We start from the raw sequence: 20,637 nt of genomic DNA on the forward strand, positions 1-20,637 counted from the left end.
TTCAGGAATGTTCCTTTAATACTAAGTAGCAATTACTATGGATTCCATACAGCTTTATGAATGAAGAAAAGACAGAGGAGTGTCTGTACTATGCATTTTACTGCTGGTGTATCCAATTGGCCTTTGCGTACATCTTACTCAGTGATTCTCTCCCCTAAACTGACACATACTCAGCCAGTTCAGTGAGGACGAGAGGAGAGCGAGCCCCGGTCGCCGGTTGGCTGTGGGAGCGTTTCAGCTGAACGGGTGGAGGGCTACGAAAGCCCTCTGACAGCGTTAAAAAAAATCTTGTGAGAAAACAATGTTGCTCTGTCTGTTACATTTATGTGTGTGTGCAACTGATGTAGACTTAGCAGACAGACTAAGAGGAAGAACTGCCAAATGCTTCTCTGAGCTGAAGAGTCGTTAAAAGGAGAGCAGACCAACATTTCCCTTCAGCATGAGCAGAACAACACACTCACAAACGACTGAAACTGCACTTAGGCCTCCAGTGATTTCCCAGAAATCAAACCCATCTTTGCCTGTTAACACAAGAAACCTAATATTTTTAGCGATTCATTCAATAAATGCACTGGTTGGAGTTGTAGTCATATTTTGTACTTTATCATCTGCATCTCCCTGAGTCACACTGATTCCTAACAAGGCAGAAATAATGATATAACTTGTGGTTATGCAAGTGCATGCATGGCGGGTGCTCCATGCTAAAACAGGTCCATCTGACAGAGGTGGACTTATTTTGAAAAGCTGCAGTGGGAAAAGAAATATTACAATGAGGTAAAAAAAATAAAAATTAAAAAAAAAAGCAGCCAACTGGGCAGCTTCACTTTCATCTGATCTGTGAACACTGTCTGAGGTGATGGACGGACAGCTGAGCAGAGAGGTCAGCCAAAACCAGCTACAGTAGCTGTGCCTTCACACCAAAAGCTTCCAAAGCGTCAAAACGCCGGAAGTCAATTCATTTTCAATGAGAGCCCGGCGACACTGAGCGTCCAAAGCGTCAACAGGCGTCGCCGCGCTTCCAAAGCTTCCAAAGCGTCACCAGACAAGAAGTTGAGCCCTGGTTAACTTTAGGGTACTTAGCTATGACGCGGTTCGGCGGCAACCTGTCAGAATAGAGATGTCCATCGGCTGCCTTTTTTTTTTCTTTTTTTTGTATTTCGGCTCCCCAATGACCAGCGCGATCGAACTTTGAAATCACGTGACGAGCAGCCAAAGCGGCTGAAAATATTTGCCGTTTTGGGAGCTGTCTTGTCTGACGCCCAGCCTCAAGCGTTTTTGACGCTTTGGAAGCTTTTGGTGTGAACGCACAGTAGGAGGGGAGAAACAGAGATGAGAGGATGACGTGAAAGAAAGAAAGAAAGAAAGAAAGAAAGAAAGAAAGAAAGAAAGAAAGAAAGAAAGAAAGAAAGAAAGAAAGAAAGAAAGAAAGAAAGAAAGAAAGAAAGGGGAAGGGGGTGGGAGGAAAGGCCATTTGCAGTCAGATCCCGAGGGTCCTGCGCGGCTGGCTAATGACCTGCGCTGCAGTGTGTCCTCTGGGAGACGGGAGAGGAAGCCAACCCTTCCCTGCCAGTTTCTGATGACACATCACAATTAGCAGCAGCATGTCTCTGCCCACAAAGGCTCCCAGACAGATTGACTAAGTGTTTATAAAGGCCACCTGTGAATAATCTGATGCTATAAAATGCCATGTCCTGTTTCATATGCGTTACCTCGGCAAAAAGGTCCAGCAGGTAATCCTCAGCACTGACTGGAGATGTCGAACTGATTTATCGTATTTATCTATAGCCTAGATCGTAAATGGACGGGAAAATAAATCTGTTTAATTCAGCTATATCAAATGTAGGCAACCAATCGCAGAAGACGGCTGGTATCTAACAGCTGTTAAACCTTTTAAAGGCGGATTCCACCAAGGTCAGTGTGTTCATCGTGGGCAGTGCTGCTCGGCCTGTGGAAATTGTTGTTTAATGTCTTCTGTGGCCATGTACGGCGCTTTCCAGTCGGAGAAAAATAGCCCTGATGATGTCATTAGGGGTTATCTGGACGGGATCTTGAAGGCTAAATCTTTTAACAGAACACTGGCATTATAAAGCTGAGATGTGGAATTTGAAAGATGTGGTGAGGGAGGGTCTCGTGAAGGACACTATTGATTTGATCTGCATTAGGGGAATTGTAGGATCCAGTCATATTGGGGGCTTGACCTACAGCAGGGCCTGTAAAGATATACTGGACTCTGCAGAACAGATTGCAACCATTCTGGGTTTAATCTGACTCTTGCAAGAACCCAAATTTTGCGGAAGTAGATCATTAAATATCCTTTTGACATCTAGTATTCATAGTGTGTTTTATGAAATCTTGAACAACTGTTGTTATGTTTTAAACACTTGCTCTTCATAACCATTGGCACCACTCTCATCTGTTTTTTTGGAGCAATTAAATCAGGTTCTTTAAGTGACTATGTAAATGAATGATTAATCTTCATTTTCTTCTTCTGGCAGCTTTGTTTGGCATGCTGCAGGGTTGATTTAGGCTAAAAGTAAATGAAACGCAGAGGGCAAAAAGAGCATAATAAAGTGTAAGTGGCTGCTGGACTGCTCCCTTCGGGACACTAAACTCTGGTGTGAAGCAGCGGACACCAGGAGAGGAGACATTCTGCATGGGCCCCTCGGCTGTGTCTGATTGTTTGCGAGTCCACTCAGGACAATAGGAAAAGTGTGTGTGTGTCAGAGAGAGAGAGAGACCGAAAGACTGCCTCAACCAGAGATATGCTGTTTGTGACTTGTGTGAAAGGAATCCACCAGCCAGGAAATAAACATGCAGATGACCTTGAGTCTTCCCAACAACAACCAAAGTGTTGGGAACGAGTGAGCCACAGAGAGTACACAATGACACAATGCTACACGGCAGCTGTCCCACTTCCTTGTGTGACATCATGAACCCGTCGGGGCCCAGACTAGCTCATCAAGAGTCCTTGTGGTTCCTTCCTGTTCCCCGTACCGGCCGCCGCCACTGCAGGACACCCAGCCGGGAAACGGCAGAGTGACTGGAGGGGTAACAAGGATATCCGGAGAGGTTCCAGGCCAGACAGGATATCAAGGTCTGATACTGATACAACGTTTCTACTATGTGGTACCAGCTCGACTCAAGCTTTTTGTCTTTCCGTTAGGTAAAAGCGCCTGGAATGTGGTACCTGGTACTACTGTACTTTTCTGGTACCACCTCGGCAGAGCTTCCAAAACGGTACTAAAAAGTGAGGTCAAAACACTGCAGATTTTTCAGCATAATACTAACATTAAAAGTATAATATGTAGGAATTCCCCCATCTAGCGGTGCGGTTGCATATCTGGACGTATTCTTGATGTTGCATTCACGTGAAATCGGGCAGACGTCAGACAGACAACAGAAGCTGCATGTAACAGGATAAACAAGTGTCTATTTTAACAAGTGGTCCGCCAGCACGAGGCAAAACAATACAGGCGTGACAATATGTTGTCATGGTGATGTGGTACTGTTTACCTGACCCACGTTTTACCGTCTTTCTCTCGTTGAGTAAAATGACATCCGGTTGGTTTGCCGACGGCCGTCTGCCTGACTGCACCTGAATGCAACATCAGTGCCTCCTCTTCCTCACACTACACAGTGGTGACAGTTTTAACAGGCGCTACCTGGAAAACTTTCTCCCTGAGCCGACAGCTCCGCTGAGTTTCCGTGGTTACCTACGGTCACGCTGCCACTCAACGTAAAAAATGGCGATGCAACATGGCCGCCTCGGTTCGGTGCGTCGCCCACTTATGTATTTGTAACGACTTGTAACAACTCATTCTAAGGTAGGAGAAAGCTTTCATTTGTATGCGGGTGTGATTCCACTTCAGTGAAGTACGTTTATGAAAGACATATTTGATTTTCGCTAATAAAAAGCCAAGTAAGTGACACACTGGGGCTTTAAAGAATCTGATTTGGGAGGAAGATTGACAGCCCTACTCACCACAGAGCATTTACCCACATCAGCCCTGTTATTATCAGCAGCTCTTTCAGAAACTTTGATTCTTCTATAATGATCCAAAAGCACCGAGTCGTAATGATGACTTAAACACCATAGGACACTGCTTCACAACCCCCTCTCCACTCTGTCTCTATTATCCAGCACAGCTGTCAAAAATAAAAGCACTAGAGTACATTTCCTGTCTGACCTCCCTGTACCTGAACACAGCACACTGTACAGCATCACTGGCGCTGCTGCAGCTCTGCCTTCTGCTACAACCCAATTGGCAAAAGCAGCTCGCGATCCATTAGTTTAAACCAGCTCTACACTCATGTTTATTACTGCAGTGGTGGTGGGATGAAGTATATGAGGCCAGGGGTCTGAAGAGATAGCTGATTGTTGTTGGTGGTGGGGTGGATTAGCCTCCGAGCAGAATTTAAAAACCATGTGACACACAAAAAAAATTCCTCTTCACAACCACAAATCTCTTTATTCTTATGTGTGATGGCATTTTGTTTTCTGGTCTGCTCAATAATGTTAATAACAGGGAGGGACTCCAGTGTGTGCACTGAGAGATAGCCTTGTTGGGCAAAACCACAATAATAAGTGTGTGTGTGTGTGTGTTAGTGTGTGTCTGTGTGATTATGTGTGCGTATCCACTGCGAGTAGTGTGTGAGGCATGCTGCCAATGAAAGCCTTGCAGGGTGGAGCACACATCAGCTGCAGCTGAACAGCTGGCCACTGCGGGCTAACGCCGAGTCTGGATTGAGACAAAGTCGGGCTGCCTCCCCCCGGTGTTTGCCAAGTGTGGGCTGGCATGGCCGCCCCATTTCATTCAGCTGCCCTGCAATCCGTTTCTCCCAAAACAGGGAAGGAGATTAGGAACGTAAAAAAAAAAAAAAAAAACTCAGGAAGGGACGGGAAAACAGGAAATCTATGAGATATGACTGCGTGTTTTGTGTCCACAGAGGACACTGCCTGCAAACACCTGATTAAACAACAGATAAGATTGTGAGATTGTGACACAGGCTGGCAGGCTTACACTTAATGTCACCAGCCTGGTTCGAAAGAGAATAAATGCTAGGGCGGCACGATTAATTAACCTGAACTACACTGCTACACCGCTACACGCAACGTGACAATAGCAACAATGGCGGACTTCCACCGGGTCCCTCATATACGGCGCCTGAAACGGGTCCACGCAGCATCAATCGGCATATTTGTCACAACATCCGACACAATCCAACAACTCCAAAACGCTCTGGTGGACAAGTTGTGACCTGCACATTGGATTGTGTATTTGATGAGGGAAACCAAGAAATCCCACGAGCCTCCGTAGCGTAGCTCTGAGCAGCTCACGTCTCTGCTCCGCCGTTCTAAAAATAGCTTGCACCAACAATTAAAGGTGACAAACCTACTGCTGTGACTATAGGGATTATGGCAATGGGCCAGTTTGCCAAAATGTTGAACTACCCCTTTAACATGCACAACTGAATATTTGCTTACTCATTGCAAGATATGGCGATATTGAACAGTGTCATCACACATCGGACATGTTGCTAATAAACACCAAAGCAGGCCTGAGCTAGTGACGGTGGAGACACAGTGAGTGCTGTGGTGTATGTGAGGAGTCAGGATACAGCGTACTTTCCCGTGTTCATTTCCCCCTTGTGTCTGCAGGTCATGTAGGGGTCTCTATTTCAGCTGAAATGAGGTCACCAAACAAGAGGGAAAAGCAAACCCAATACAAATGTTTGTCTTCTTCTCTGGCGCGGTTACGTTCTCAGGAAGACAAGGGAACATCGCCTGCTGCACCTTTTGTCACAGCTGTGCTGCCGAATCAAAAAGGGGGCGCACGCACAGACCCCGGTGACTCAAGTATGATGATGATGTATCTTTTTCCCTCAGAGCGTACTGGAGCTGCAGAGGTATCCTCTGATCCTCCGAGTGGCTGACAAAGGCCGATCGCTCTGAAGCCGGAGCGGTCTTAGGTTTCATAGGGCCCATCTTGAACCATTTTTCTGTATGTAGGATTAAACTGTGTTTTGAGTATGTGTTAATGCAATCTGTCTGATCCAGTCTGTTTCTTATAGGACACAGTCGGTCATGCGCACACCCCCGGCTGTGGTGGTAAGTATAATAAATATACGGAGCCATATTGGTTGTCTATCACGTCTGCAGCTAATATTTAGCTTGCAATTGTCCACATAGTACAAAAGGTGCTGCATGGGTAACAGGTGTGCTTTCTCTCCTTTGACCCTCTGGCTGGGTACGCAGCCGGGGAAAAAGAAAACATGGGAGTGGTGGTGACGCTCCAAAAACAGAAGACAAGACAAGACTTGACCTCTATTCTACCATATTTTGGTTGGTGGCTACACCACCAAAAGGTGTGGCCTACTAGCCTATCTTGTGGACATGCATTATCACAATGCTCCAACCACACCAAAGCCAGAGCCAGTCATTTCATCCTTTCCCAACAGATGGAAAATCTGCTCTGTAGTGTCGTCTGCTGCCACATCCGTCACTATATGATTCACTGTTTGTTTTTGACAACTGATGAAGCACATGAATGCCTCGTCCCAAAACACTTGTCTGTGGCACACCATCACAATGTGAATGACTTAATAAGTAGACCATCAATTCACCCTACTTAGCCCTAATGCAATACCCTCAGGGAGTCTTTTGTTTATGCTGGTTGCCAATTTGGTCCTGCATCATCCAGTGAATACTCAAAATAAATAAACTGTTGAATTTATCTATCAGATATCTTCATAATCCTTCAGTTGAGTTTTATACACCTTTTTTCACTTTTAAATCTTTAATATCATACAGCACTAGAATCTTTTTGAAGTAGACACCAACTGACATGAGCGGAGGCTCTAAAAGGCTCTTGTATTATCAATGCTACCTTTACGTAACTTGGGCTACATTTAAATACAAACTCTGCAGACTATAAAGTTAGATTCATTTATATGAATGGTAGAAGCAAGAGGGATTCTCACACCAAACCTCCTCTAGAGCAGAAAACACAGGACTGCTACAGCACCACTATGCCAGCCTGGACACATATGCATGTTGTGTGTTGTGTCTGGTCGAGCTCAGTCGGAGAGTTTCTAGTGTCAACACAGGAAAATGTCAGGATGAAGTCACCGCTTGGCACCCGAGTGTAGGGCACCTCTCCTTTAAGACCAGGGCACACGGGCATTGTTGCAGGGCCAGCTGCATGGGCAGGTTTCTTTTGTTTTTTTTGCAGCAGCAGATCATCCTTGGACTAACAACTAGGGTAAAAATAGACTGTTCTAAAGGAAATAATACATTTGTAATGAATAAAACACAGTAGGCTAAGACTTTGGACTGAGAGGAAAGTACCTCTTTATCCCCAACCAAAAAAAAAAAAATCACCAAATCCAGCCACTTGCAGTGTTTTGCCAGGCGGTGCAGCTCCATTTATAGCACAGGATCGGTTGACCAGATGGCGGCTGCCTGGTGGAGATGACCAACTTCACAGCCACAGCCAAAATTTACCACCATTTGACTGATTTAACTGCCATCCTGTCTGTCTTTGACACTGCCACTGTGTAATGAGCCAAACTGCAGCCCATTGCAAGCAAGTTGTTGCTGCAAAAAAAAAAAAAGCAGGGAAAAAAGCTAGCAAATATGCAAAACTGCACTTTCTTTCCATGCATTTTTCTTTTTTTCCTTACTGCCTGCTGTATTATTAATTTGCCTAGTTGATCCAGGGCAATGATTTGCTCCTGCTCTGCCTCAGAGTGTTGTTTCTTTCAGGGCTTTAGAGGACAAGCAGGCCAGCCAGGCATGCTCCGGCAGCGAGCTGGGCCTCTGCGCCAGATAAAAAAGGTGAGTTGTTCACATTCCTGCTTCATGCACAAACCAAACCCCCGATGTCACACACACATGCACTCACAGTCCTCTTGCACAAATGATTGAGTTATTTGTGTGTGTGTGTGTGTGTGTGTGTGTGTGTGTGTGTGTGTGTGTGTGTGTGTGTGTGTGTGTGTGTGTGTGTGTGTGTGTGTGTGTGTGTGTGTGGTCCTCCTGCCTCCCGTGTGTTGTTTTTTCTATCCTTGCTTTAAGCAGGGGAGTGGAAAAGTTACAAAACTCTAAACCCAAACTCCTCTCCTCATTATAAACTAATCAAACCTCCGGGTGCAGCAGATGGTAACAACAAAACACCACTGTAATACTTTTAAACAATGCATATCTGATACAGACGGTCACAGAGATAATCAGCAGGCTTTCACCTACCTACACACCCATAAAAAAACAAAAAAACAAAAACAAACTGACATGCAAAGTAGTTGTGAAAAGCAAGCTGAACTCAAGAGGGCTGGTGCAATGACAGAAATGCATCTACAGGACTTTATGTAAGAGACAGCGCATTTACATGAGAATAAATAGTGGCTTGGTGGTTTTGACATCTTCATGAGATCTTTCCTGGATCCATGTCAAAACCTAAAGTGGCTCTGGCTTAAGATCTTCCCCACTAAAAGTTACTAGTTAATGCCCATCTGCATATAGGCTATGGTTTCTCCCCCTCACTGTCAACTTTGTACCACTTGTTTTTCATTTTTTACAACTTATCTGTTTTTGTCCTCTGTTGTGTGTCTTGTAAACCCCAGCATGGTGCCATGTAACATGCTTTTCCAAAACACATAAAACACATTTAATTACACAGGAATAAAGTGGCCTTGCTTTTAGTTTTTTAGGGAGGGTTTTGAGTGAGAAGAGAGCAGGCCAGCAGAGCCCCACTACTACTATAAAAGGAATGTGATGGGGAAGGGAGGGCCACTGCACCAGCAACATTATTAGCCTATCATCTTACCTAAAAGACAGGGAGGCTGAACGCACAGGCCAGACAAGAGGAAAATAAATTATTAAACTAATAATAATACAATTTAGAAAAGCTTCCTTACCCCAATCCAAAAACTCCAGGATGTTTTTCTCTCTCCTGAGCGGGGAGTTGTTGCACTCATCGTAGAGGCAGACCAGGATATCCAGCAGGGTTTCCACACTCAGACACTGGCCATTGGAGTGAACCGGCCCGTCCAGGATCAGCTTCTCCAGCTTCTTCAAACGCACCTCTCCCGACATTATTCCGGCTTGTTGGTTTTTGAAGTAATGATGATGGAGGAGGTGAAGGGAGGAGGAGGAGGGGGTGAGCAAACACCTCCTCGGCCTGTTAGTTAGCGCAGAGGGGCCTGTGTAGAAGTTTTCTCACCTTGAATAACGTCTCGAAAAAAAATAACCAAACTTTGAATAAGATGGCAAAAAAAACCGGAGCTAATTCCACATCAAAACCGACCTATTCATGACCGCCCTCCCGAGATCCAGTATCTAGGATGAGGATGAGACATGTAGCACTTCCCCATGTTATAATACCTATCCCCACAGGGTGCATAAGAAAAGAAGTAGTCACAATTACAGACCCTGGTTTGCCCTGGGCCGGCTGAATTTGATGAAATCCCCCCACCGTTTGCTGGAACTTTCTGGTTTTCCACTGTGTTTGAGGGGGAAAATGGAAGAAAAAAAAGAAATCGAGTCGATGCGGTTCAGCAGATCCCCCTGAGTTGTTGTGGCTGATCTATGGGATTCTCCATTCTTGCAGCAACCCCAAAAAAATGCAAGGCAGATCTGCAATGCTACAAAGCCCCAGCGCCCCTCCTCTGCTCCAGGAATGGCAGGGCGACAGGCTTAAGTTAGCAGCCTGCTAGGTTAGCCGTGGAGCTAGCCAGCGGAGCTAACGTTAACGCTACTTTTCTCCGTCCCCAAATGCCATCATTCCCCCCTTTTCCCCCCTAAAGAGTTGATATATAACGTACACAGTGTCAACGCAGCTTAACCGAATTCGGCTCGTTTCGACGGCGTGGGTATTTTTTTCATCCAAATGGAAAATATCTCCTTGTTTTCCCAACTCAGAGCTGGCAGATATGTTCTTTAAATCCCATTCTTCGTCCCAGGAACCGAATGTCTTTTTTAGTTTCTTCACAGTTCAGAACGACGGTTAGTTCGAGAGTTCCAACAGAACAGCCCCCTCTAAGTTAGCCGTTAGAAACGCGGGTCCTTGTTGAAGGTTACAGCAGGATCTCGCTTCATGTCAAAAGGAAAAGCTGTAGTCTGGTCTTCCTTAGTCCAAATACGGGACACAGCCTAAATTCCCCCCCCTCTCTGTCCTTTCCTTAGCGTTGCCTGCCTCCGCCGCCGGTCGGTCGCTTCTTGCCGTGTCTGCACAGTCAAAGCTACCAGCAGCTTGCTGCCAGAGACTTTTCCATAGCGGAGACAGCAAGTAGACAGCCGCTGTCCGTAACGTCGCGCTGAATTGTGGGAAGTAGGGCTCGGCCGTAAAATATGAATGAGTTACAAATGGACCCCTAGCTCGCGACGCTGCCGCCACACGTTGAATAAAAATAACTTATAGACCTTTGTAAATTCAGTTAAGTCTTTTATACCTAACGATAAATGCAATGACTTCGACAAAGTATGTTGCGACGACGGCAAAGGTCGATTTTTTACAAAATATTATGGATATTTTCCAAGTTTCACGCATGCGCAAAGTCCTGAATCCACACAGCCGCCATCTTTGCCGTGCTTCCCTGTGAACCGGCCGGCTCCCCTCACAGCCAGCGGCCAATCTTCATGCGTTGTAGTATTTCCGGTTGCTGCTGCAGGCAAAATCCCAGATCATCATCATGGCGCCCGTCACAGCATCTGCTGTGCGGAGGGAGGAGGGGGCGTGTGGTTGGTCATGATGATGGTGGTGGTGGTGGTGGTGGTGGGGGCTGTCAATATTGTGAATGGAAACTGCGGGCTGTCTGTCGGTCTGCTGGTGGCGTGGTGCGGGGAGGACATATTTTCTCCAGACTGGAATAACAATGAGTGCTGTCCCTTTAACTGGCTGCCAAACACTGGAGAACAGAGGACGGTGTGCGTCAGGAGGAACCTGTGCTGAGAGCTGGTGCTGCTGGTGCTGGTGCTGGTGGTGGTGGCTGTTGCAGTGGACCACATTCACACAACCTTGACTTTGTTTCCCCGTGCCATGCGCCGATGCAAATGAATAAACTTGCAAATTCCGACATATTGTGGCAGGTTATGGTAGTCTGGCTCCAAGTGACTCATGAAACGTGTCTATTTTTGTAATAATGGCACTGCATAGCCCACATGTCTGCACTGATGGCTGACTGCTTCTAATGAATTGCATCAGATCTTCTCAGACAGCATCAGAAATAGCACCTTAAATAAAACCAAAAAAAAAAGAAAAAATCTCTTTGGGCCTTTTGATTGCAGGGTCACAGCATCTAAGTGTGTCAGGCTTGTCCAGGATTTTCTGCCCGAGAGAGGCTTGAAGCTATAAGGGCAGACTAACTATAGACCAGCCTGTAGGCTAGAACAGGGTTTTGTGATGACTCTGATGTCTGCTGAATTCCCACAGAAAGACTGAGTCAGACTTTTCATAGGCACAGGTCTGTACATCAGAATTAAACAGATCCATATAGCTGAGTCACACAGATGGTCCTCAGTCAACCAAGCCATTATACTTATTGTCTGTTTTGCTGAGTGTTCCTTTTTTTAAATGTTACCTTACTGTCTAACATTATCTTTTATGTAGCCTATACGCATCCAATGTAATTACATACCTCATTATAGGAGCAGTATGTCAAAAGTGATATGCAAGTTGCAACAATAAAAATCCAAGTATTCAATAGCTAAAACACTAATGTTTGTTGCTTTGTGCAGTTTAACATTGTGTCACTTTGAACTCATTATCATCTCTTGTTTGGAAATGTCCCGTCCTTTTGAAGCGTGTGGCTCCTATCGCTGCTCAGAGTACATCTGTTGATGATTAACAGCCCTCATAGCACAGAGCTGGATCTTAGGGGGTATAAGCCAGAGATAGGAACCTTGTGTGTATCTGCACTGCAAACCAGTACAGGCCAACATTAAATAAAATGCCTGTATATTTCAGAAAATATTCCAATGGCTTCTCGCTGCAGTCCTTTCCCGTGCCAGGGAGAAGAAAAGGCACAAAGAGATACTGTGATGAGATGAGAACACACAGAACGACTTAGCATGCAAGATGTGTCCAATAAAATAGATTCTGATGCTGACCAAGATGTAATTCGAAGCATACTGTGTTGGCATGAGTGTTTATCAGAACCAGGACATGACTACATATATATATATATATATTCTACGATGTGTAACCACCACGAGATGATTGATTGTGCTGGGTTTGGAAATATCCTGTGTGTAAAAGTGTGTGAGCAACAGCACGTAACAACATAACAACACCAGTAAAAAGCAAAAAAGTGTCTCTGCTCTTTCTCGGTTTCCCAACATTTATGACTCCATGTCTGTCCCATGTGTGGCTAAGCAGAACCAGGTCACCTTATCACAGAGCAGCAAAGTTTTCACTGCTGAACATGTTGGGTTTTATTATTTTTTATTTGCTTTTGCTCAGTCACAATTGTGAACAAGTATAAGACATAATGTCTCACTTACTTAACCAAGATAAATATCCAAAAGGCTTAACAGTTGTGTAATTGGGAGGCCTAACGGTTCGTGAATTAAAAATGCATGAATTGAAATTGCAAGGAGAAATGGGACTAAATGCTACATCTACATACGTATATATTATTTATATTACTGATCTATTATCGTCTCTGCCCTCCCCCACTCTGGCACTTCTTGAATCATTAACTGTTTTGAGACGTCTGTCTCCTGAGTGTGTAAAAATGGCTAATCACATCTATTGCCACACAGCTGATTGAAATATTTTGTATACAATTATATAGTTTAACATTTTTACTTATAAATCCTGACTGGGATAATACCCACTTATAGGTGATCAATATCAGTGATAATTGTTGATTATCATGACTGGGTGAATGGGTGAATGTGATGCACTGTAAAGCGCATTTACCATTTAGTATATGTATATCTACAGCAGCTGTGGTTTTACTGGGATTCAGTATCCGTTTTGATTGACAACAGGGGGACCTCCAACACACAATTTATGTAAAATAAAATGTAGCCTACAACAAACTACACATATTTGTATTGTTTAAAATGCAGAATCCTTTGAATGAAGTGAAGGTATGCATTGAAATACATTTAAAAGGGGTAAAGAAGTAGGCTACATTAAAATTAAAAAAAAAGAAAAAAAGTGATCTCGCTTCATGTCATTAAATGAAACACAAATGGAAAAAAGATGCAAAACAGAAACCAAGTAATACACGTGATAAAAATTCAGTGGATGTAAATCTCAGAAGATGATCCAAGCAGTTGTGAAATGACGGTATCATTGATTCAAGTCCCAACAGTGGTTTCTGGTTTGGGAAGACGACTGTTAATTCAATACAAGTGTGATTTCACTGGCACAGAATTTCAGTAGAAATACTTTTGTTTAGGGTGGATGTTCCTGTTTAGAGTACCGGCTGCCTGAATAACACTACAATAGCGCCCTCTGCTGTACACATGGCCTTCCCACAACTATTTAAAATCTGATGTTTCTGTAGCTTCATTGAACTCTATATACAGACCTGACAGTTCAGAGGGAAAGCCAACATAAAGAGTGTAAGTAAGGAGCTGGGTCACCACGCACTCAGGTTGTCTTACTTTACTGGATGATGAACAAAACAGTCCCTGATGTGCTGTTTCTGTGTTGTGATGATGGTAGTGAAGAGAGCTGTCTAACACATCCATATGGCTCTGTGGATGGAGACTGTCGTCCTGTATCTCTATTTGTGTGTCAAGTCTCTCCTTTAATTTCTCAGTCACAGAAATGATCATACATCATGGCCCACTGAGCTTCTGCAGCCTATATTGTTTTGGCTTTCAATCAAATAATCACGTTCCAATACCCTGCACACCAAAAAAATAAAAATAAAATAAAAAATCTCCCCTGTCCATTAATTAGTTGATCAAAAATATTTATTGTTAGTCCTATCTAATCATGTCTGATCCTATTTGGTTAAGTCTACACTGCTGGGATTTAACTCTCTTGTCTCTGGGCTGATTGGCCTGTCATTATGTGTGAAATGCAATTAGACTGTCCTGTACTTTGTCTACACATGGAGGCCATTGAGCAATAATTGTGTTGTCCTTGCACAGGTCTAGCGCTTTCACCTTCTGACAGACTGATCAATGATTATTGGCAGGCAGGCTCGATGGATCTGATCCAGACTCACTCTGTATGGTTTGGAGCCCGGCACACACACACACACACACACACACACACACACACACACACACACACACACACACACACACACACACACACACACACACACACACACACACACACACACACACACACAAAAGAGGCTTGTATGGGTCATTAAGGTGCAAAGTAGAGCGGCTCATTCCACCAAATATTTGATGTTAGGCTCAAGCAGGCAATAGTTAGATCAGGAAGTTGCTGACAATACGACTATGTGAATAATGAGGAATTTACAGTGCCCACCAACACAAGTTCAATATTGACTTTGTGGAGCAGGCAGCAGCTCCGCCTCGCTCCCAGGGAGACGTCTGTAATGAGATGCTGTGATATGATATATGCAAACCTCACGGAAAACACAGCAACTCCACAGCAGCTCCTCTGTCTCCCGTGGGCATTTGAAGTCGGCCCTCTACAAACAGCAGTTTCTCCAAGCAAAGGGGATTTCATGTTTCACAAATGGAAGGGAATGACCTATAAATTGGACTGCTTTTGAATGCAAATGGCTTGGATGTTAATTAACACCTGTGTTGTTGATTGTGGGAGCTTGTTGGCCTTTGATTGAAAAGAAATGGCACCTAGAGGCATCAGATGTGGCTTTGAACTAAGCAACTTGGCTTTGATTGGCAATGGGAAGGAAGAAAGACTGAGAAATATCACACAAAGGGCATCTTAATTTCCCGAATTAGGGGTTGTAATGTGAGGCAAGGAGGGCAGCGCGGGCCGATGTGTTTGAGGCGGTGGAGAACAGGCCTCTGGCTGGACTGGACAATAGCTGAGCCCTGAATTTACATGTCTGCACCCATGATTCTTCTGACATCAGACAATCTGATAGAGCAGTAAGTGGATGTTGGGTCAGGGTCAGCTTTGAAAATGAGTCTGAGTAGAGGATGAAACTGAAGAAAAAAATGATTTCTTGTTATAAATTGTGCACAAATGTTGACTTACTTATCAGTGGTGAAAAAATGTGTTACACCTACATTCATGTTACATAAGTTAAATATAAATATGACGTGATTTCCCTGCTCCCTTTTCATTGTCTGTCGGGGAACAACAGACAGATTTAGGTTAACTCTGACTATTTCCCTGTTTATTAGTGTTTCATTAAGGGCTGTACTCATCATACAAGCTAATTCTAACAAAATTAACAATGGAAACAACTTCATTTTGTCATAATACATGAACCATTTAAAAATCTGTAATAATAAATCATAAACATAAAGAAATTGCAGAAATACATACAAGGCAGATGCGTTTAGTGAATAACTCAGTTGAAAAATGAAAACAACAGCATGATATCTTTAAAAATTAAATGTACAGTGGCCTATAACTAACAAGTGAAGGCTATACATAACTATATTTTTCATGCCGTGGTGAGAGATCTGTCAGTGCTACAATCTGTGTTTTGCACTGTACAAGGATGTGATGGTGTGGCCTCAGGTCTCCAGCACTAATTAATAATTTGTCTGTTTGTTTGTGAGCTGGGCAGCGAGCAGGTCTGGCAGTCATCTGTCATTTGCTCTTCCTGTGTGTCCCTTCAGTCTGTCTGACATCTCTAAGCAAACACAGCCCAATACACAACCCCAGGCAGGGCCTTGTGGGCAGCCAGTGAGAGCAGCCCTCTTCTAATGTTTGTGTGACAAAAAAGGCAAGGCAAATCCTCGCAATGGAATCAGATAATCACCAACCTGTGAAGAGCCTGCCCCAATCCACATCCACGCCGGCCCCCCCGGCCTTCGGATTAACTGTCTGTTTGGCTAATAATTTTAATCTGCTGGAGAGGGCCAAGAATGGGTGACAGGGCTCGGAATAAACATCTAATCCTCGGACCCCCTCCTCCTCCCTGCAGCCTCTGCGCCACTTCCTCCTCGACCCCCTGTTCATACACTTGTACCGTGCTGAACAGACAGGATGGCGTGCAGGTTTTTTAGTCCTGATCCTCTATACCTTTTGCTGGACACACACACACAAAAAAAGGCTCTCCAGCCCAGCGGGGCAGAAATAAGCCCACTGTGTGACAGACTGTTGCCAGACTGACATCGTCCAGAGGAATGTACACATCAGAGTGTGGGGTGTGTGTGTGTAGACAAGGGTGCTACTGAGGAGAGGGCACTTCAGGTTCACAGGGTCAAGACATGTCTGTCTGGAGCGCATGTGTAGCAGCAGAGAACACCATCCCTGGAAAACCATCTAAATCTGAAGAAATAAAAGTGTCAAGACAAATAAAACTCTTGGTTCATGCAGCTAAATATATAGAGACAGATACTAATATGCATTCACAGACTCCTCAGATACTGTCTGATGTATGAGAACATAGGGTAGGACAAATGGGTTTCTGAAATGCTGATATTAAAGTGTTTATATTTGACACTTCTGTCAGAAAATCTGATGATTTACTGTTTCCCTAAAATCATTTTTGATCAGAGAGGATCTCAAAAATAGCATTCAAACCACCTTAATACCTATTTAACTTTTATATATGGTTATGCAATTTTCTAAATACATAAAGTACATAAAGAAACCATGAATTAATTAATTAATCCTCTGATTTATTCACCCCAATATAGAAGCAGATCTAAGATGCTTACTGTGTCACATGAAAAACAGAGGCCACCAACATGAAGCATAGTTTTTAGTGGAACTATGGTGAAATTACACCTCCACAATACGGATGGCACTCGAGTCTAATTGTTGCTGTTTGAAGTATGGCCACTTAGATATCCTGTTTAGGATGGGGCTGAATTGTCGCACCTTTGTTCTGATAAGGGTCCCTGCCCCCATCGACAAAGTGCGAACGACTGGGAGGGCCGCAGCAATATAAGGGGCCAGTGAAGTGTCGGCGGGACACTGTCTATCTCTGGGTGACTTCTGACTCTCTAATCATGGATTTCCTCCGCGCTTGTGTCCTGTGCACCGCTCTCCTGGGTCTCGCCAAGGCTTTTACGCATCAGGATATGAAGGACGCGCTGCTGGAGAAGCTGGGCTTGGATGAGGTTCCCAAAATCCACAAACGGGATCTGGAGAACCTGGTTGTCCCGGCGCATATTAGAAACAAGTACTTGTCCATGCTGAAGATGCACCACAGCAGGAGACGCAGATCTCTGCCCAGCCTGGCGGGCATCCTGAGAGGAATCCCCGGCAATGCAGGTAAAGATCTTTTCTTTTTTTTTTTTTGAATACATATAACATGTAATTTGTAGGAATTCATGTGAAAATAGATTTGACACTTTGAAGTCAGCAGTGCGTAATCGTGTGTCAGTGCGCAAAAGCAGCTTTACGCACCAGATTCCCTTTAGAAAAACACCAACATTTAAAGATCCTCGAGAAAGAAAGTCAACTCAAACCTCTGATTTGCTTTGTGCTTTAGATATCTCCGGGGAGTATGTGTACTCTGACACCACTCGGTATCGCATGGTGTTCGACATGGAGGGGAGGATCCCGGAGAACAGCGAGGTGACCATGGCGGAGCTGAAGCTCTACCAGCGGGTCAACTACCACAAGCGCTTCGCCGTGGAGAAGAAGAACCACCGCGCCGTGGGGAACGCCCGGGTCAGCATCTACTGGGTGGAGGTGCTGCCCAACGGGTCCAACAGGACGTCGCTGGTCGACTCCAGGTAATGGACCATTTCCTCATTTCCTCATACAGTCAGAGAGGCGACAGTGGGTTATCTTAACCATAATTCAATTGGCAATTCTCATCTCCTTTAATTAATCGTCCTTATCTTTCGTGTTTCACAGGTTGATCCCCATTCACGAGACCGGCTGGAAGAGCTTTGATGTGACCCAGGCGGTGCACTATTGGTCCAAGACGCAGCAGAAGACACCTATGCACCTGGAGGTGTGGATCGAGGGCGAGAGACCTGGCAGCTACGCGGCAGAGATGGCCAAGAGTGTCCACTTTACCACCCAGGAGCAGACGGACAACACCTTGGGAAAGCCCGAGCTCATCCTCTACACACTCAACCTCGAAGAATACGGGTAAGGGCGCGAGCTTTTGATATACAGGATATTGTATCAGTGTGACAATTAGCCCATATCCTCCCTTTTTGTGTCTTACCTGTCACCATTTGCATTCATTAGTAGAGTGGTTGTAGAGTGGCACAGGGGCGTTAGTTGGTTAGAGAAGGAGCACATCCACTTTATTTAGGTGTTAGTCACATATCAGTGTTTTATATCCGAAGTCAATGTCACTGAAGAGAGTACAGTTTATTTACCAGGGGAAAAAAGAAGTGTTATAATGTGAAAGTCTGTCAGACAGGGGTGTAGCTAAGAGATTCTGGGCCTCCTCCTTCATGCCCCCCCCACAGCCCCCCTCCTTTCCTGAAACATGTCATCTAAATTTCCTCATCGTTTCCTCCTTTAGTTCCCGTGGCGACTGCGACCTCAACCAGAACAAAGACACCTGCTGCAGGGAACAGTACTTCATCAACTTCCGCGCGCTCACCTGGACGCAGTACTGGATCATCGAGCCCGCCGGCTACCAGGCCTTCAGGTGCACCGGAGGCTGCAAGCAGCCGAAGCGTAACTACGGCTACGGCGAGCGGAGGTGCACCGTGTCCGAGAGCGCCCCCCTGCCCATCATGTACCTGGTGAAGAAGGGCGACTACACCGAGATCGAAGTGGCCGAGTTCCCTAACATGATCGTCGAGAGGTGTGCGTGCACGATGGACAACTTGTCCGTAGTATGAAGTCATGGAAAAAACAGCTGTAGTGATCCTATAATCGCCGACTGCCACCAGGTGTTATGGGAAACTACGGTGTCTTTTCATTGGGGTGTTGATATATTTAATGGTTTTCAGCAACACGTCTAGTACTTTCTATTTAAATGGACATTTACCAGGAGTTTCCCAAACAACAGGCAGAGCCGCTGCCATCAAACTCCTCCTCCTTCCACAAGCACTTTTTTTTATATAACTTGTAAATTTGATCTTTTTTTATTTTGAATTTGTATGAGTTGTGTCTAATCTGCAGCAGTCATTCAAATTCTGTCTGATGTGTTATATTTTCAAGCTGTACATAATATGAATGAGTTTATGTTTGAAAAATAAAATATTTTGTTTCACATAAAGTTTCCCTGGTGTCCCTCCTCCCTTCTATCTGTCTGGGCCCATTCATACGTAGTTTACATACAGCTGCCTTCCCCTCTTTATTTACACATAGAAAATAGTGAAGCAGAGTAAATAATTTGCCTAATGACTTATAACACTTGTCGCAATGAGGCCACGCAACGACCGGCGGCGATTTATTTGCAGTGGGAAGGAGCTACACGACCACATATGGAGAAACATGAAGTCAATCCACATTAAGGCTCCTTGTGTGTTTACATCAGGCTTAGACCGGGCCAAACGTTGCTAATCAGGGTCAATACCTAACGCGCTGTTTGCTGTCTGAGTGGGGGGCCTTGTCATTCACTAATATGCTGCTGACGGAGGTAAACGTGCTGCCCTGCCACAGACAGGCAGCTGTGTGTCTGGGAGGAGGGAAGTGGATTCCCATGCATACACCTCCAGCAGCAGCAGCAGCAGCAGGAGGGATGAGTATAGAGGGATGCAGGTGGTGCTGTCAGGAAGCATGAATGTCAAAAAGGCCATGCATACTGCTCATTTACTTAACTCATGCAGAGCCTTTAAAAAAAGTGCATCACCCCCCCCCCCCCCCCCCTTTCCTGCATATGCACTTTCCACTCTGCATTTTACTGTTTTACCTCAGTATCATTGGCTATTTATTGTCATTCTCATTTTTATCATTTACTATTTATCACCTATTACTAAACTATATATTCTTAAAGGGATAGTTCACCCAAAATTCAAATTCAATACAAGAGGGACATTACAGATGAGCAGTATGGAGGTATTTGGATGTTTTTTGGTATGTCTTTTTGGACGAAGAAAGTTGGTATCCATTGACAACCATTATATGCACAAATACTGCTGTGCGGACCCCCCCCCCCCCCGTAACTCAGAGAAGGCACAGAGGACTCTGAAAATTCTCACAGCTCTTAGTTGACATGAGGGTGAGTAGATAATGAATGCAATTTGAATTTTGGGTGAACTATTCCTTTAAACTATACATTCTTAATTATTTTACTCTGCATTATTTGTATTGACTGATTTGTTGATGATTGTGCAGCTGAGAAACTGAATTTCCTTCGAGACAAATAAAGTATCTATCTATCTATCTATCTATCTATCTATCTATCTATCTATCTATCTATCTATCTATCTATCTATCTATCTATCTATCTATCTAGGAGACTTGTATTCAGGAAAGTACACCTGTATCTGGAGGAGTCAGCAGTGAGTGAGTCAACACTGTGACATTAAGGGGCTGATCATAGATACATGGACATTTCCTCAGAGAACAGCTGAATGTGTTACTGTTATTCAGAGCAGGGTGGAGCAGTGAGGGAGGCCTCCAGGCTGAG

At 44.5% G+C, this 20,637-nt stretch overlaps 2 protein-coding genes across 4 annotated transcripts in view; one reads left to right on the plus strand and one right to left on the minus strand.

The window, feature by feature from the left end:
- The window catches only part of cdc42bpab (CDC42 binding protein kinase alpha (DMPK-like) b), a 103,384-nt gene extending 93,171 nt beyond the window's left edge, over window positions 1-10,213 (minus strand). For all 3 annotated transcript variants that reach the window (XM_084001149.1, XM_084001148.1, XM_084001147.1), the window contains exon 1: window positions 8,914-10,213. In XM_084001149.1, coding sequence (XP_083857275.1) covers window positions 8,914-9,091 — 178 coding nt within the window. In that variant the 5' untranslated portion in view covers window positions 9,092-10,213. The remainder of the gene's footprint in view (window positions 1-8,913) is intronic.
- A 6,731-nt stretch (window positions 10,214-16,944) lies between these two features.
- On the plus strand, window positions 16,945-18,901 carry lft1 (lefty1; the record flags this gene model as incomplete). Its single annotated transcript, XM_084000612.1, is given in 6 exon segments — window positions 16,945-17,017; window positions 17,020-17,042; window positions 17,045-17,360; window positions 17,581-17,827; window positions 17,952-18,191; window positions 18,577-18,901. Coding segments are annotated over 6 exon segments (1,224 nt in total).
- Between the last annotated feature and the right edge of the window lie 1,736 nt (window positions 18,902-20,637).

Source organism: Trachurus trachurus (assembly GCF_905171665.1).
Source record: "Trachurus trachurus genome assembly, chromosome: 24".
In the NCBI taxonomy this organism is placed as follows: Eukaryota; Metazoa; Chordata; class Actinopteri; order Carangiformes; family Carangidae; genus Trachurus; species Trachurus trachurus.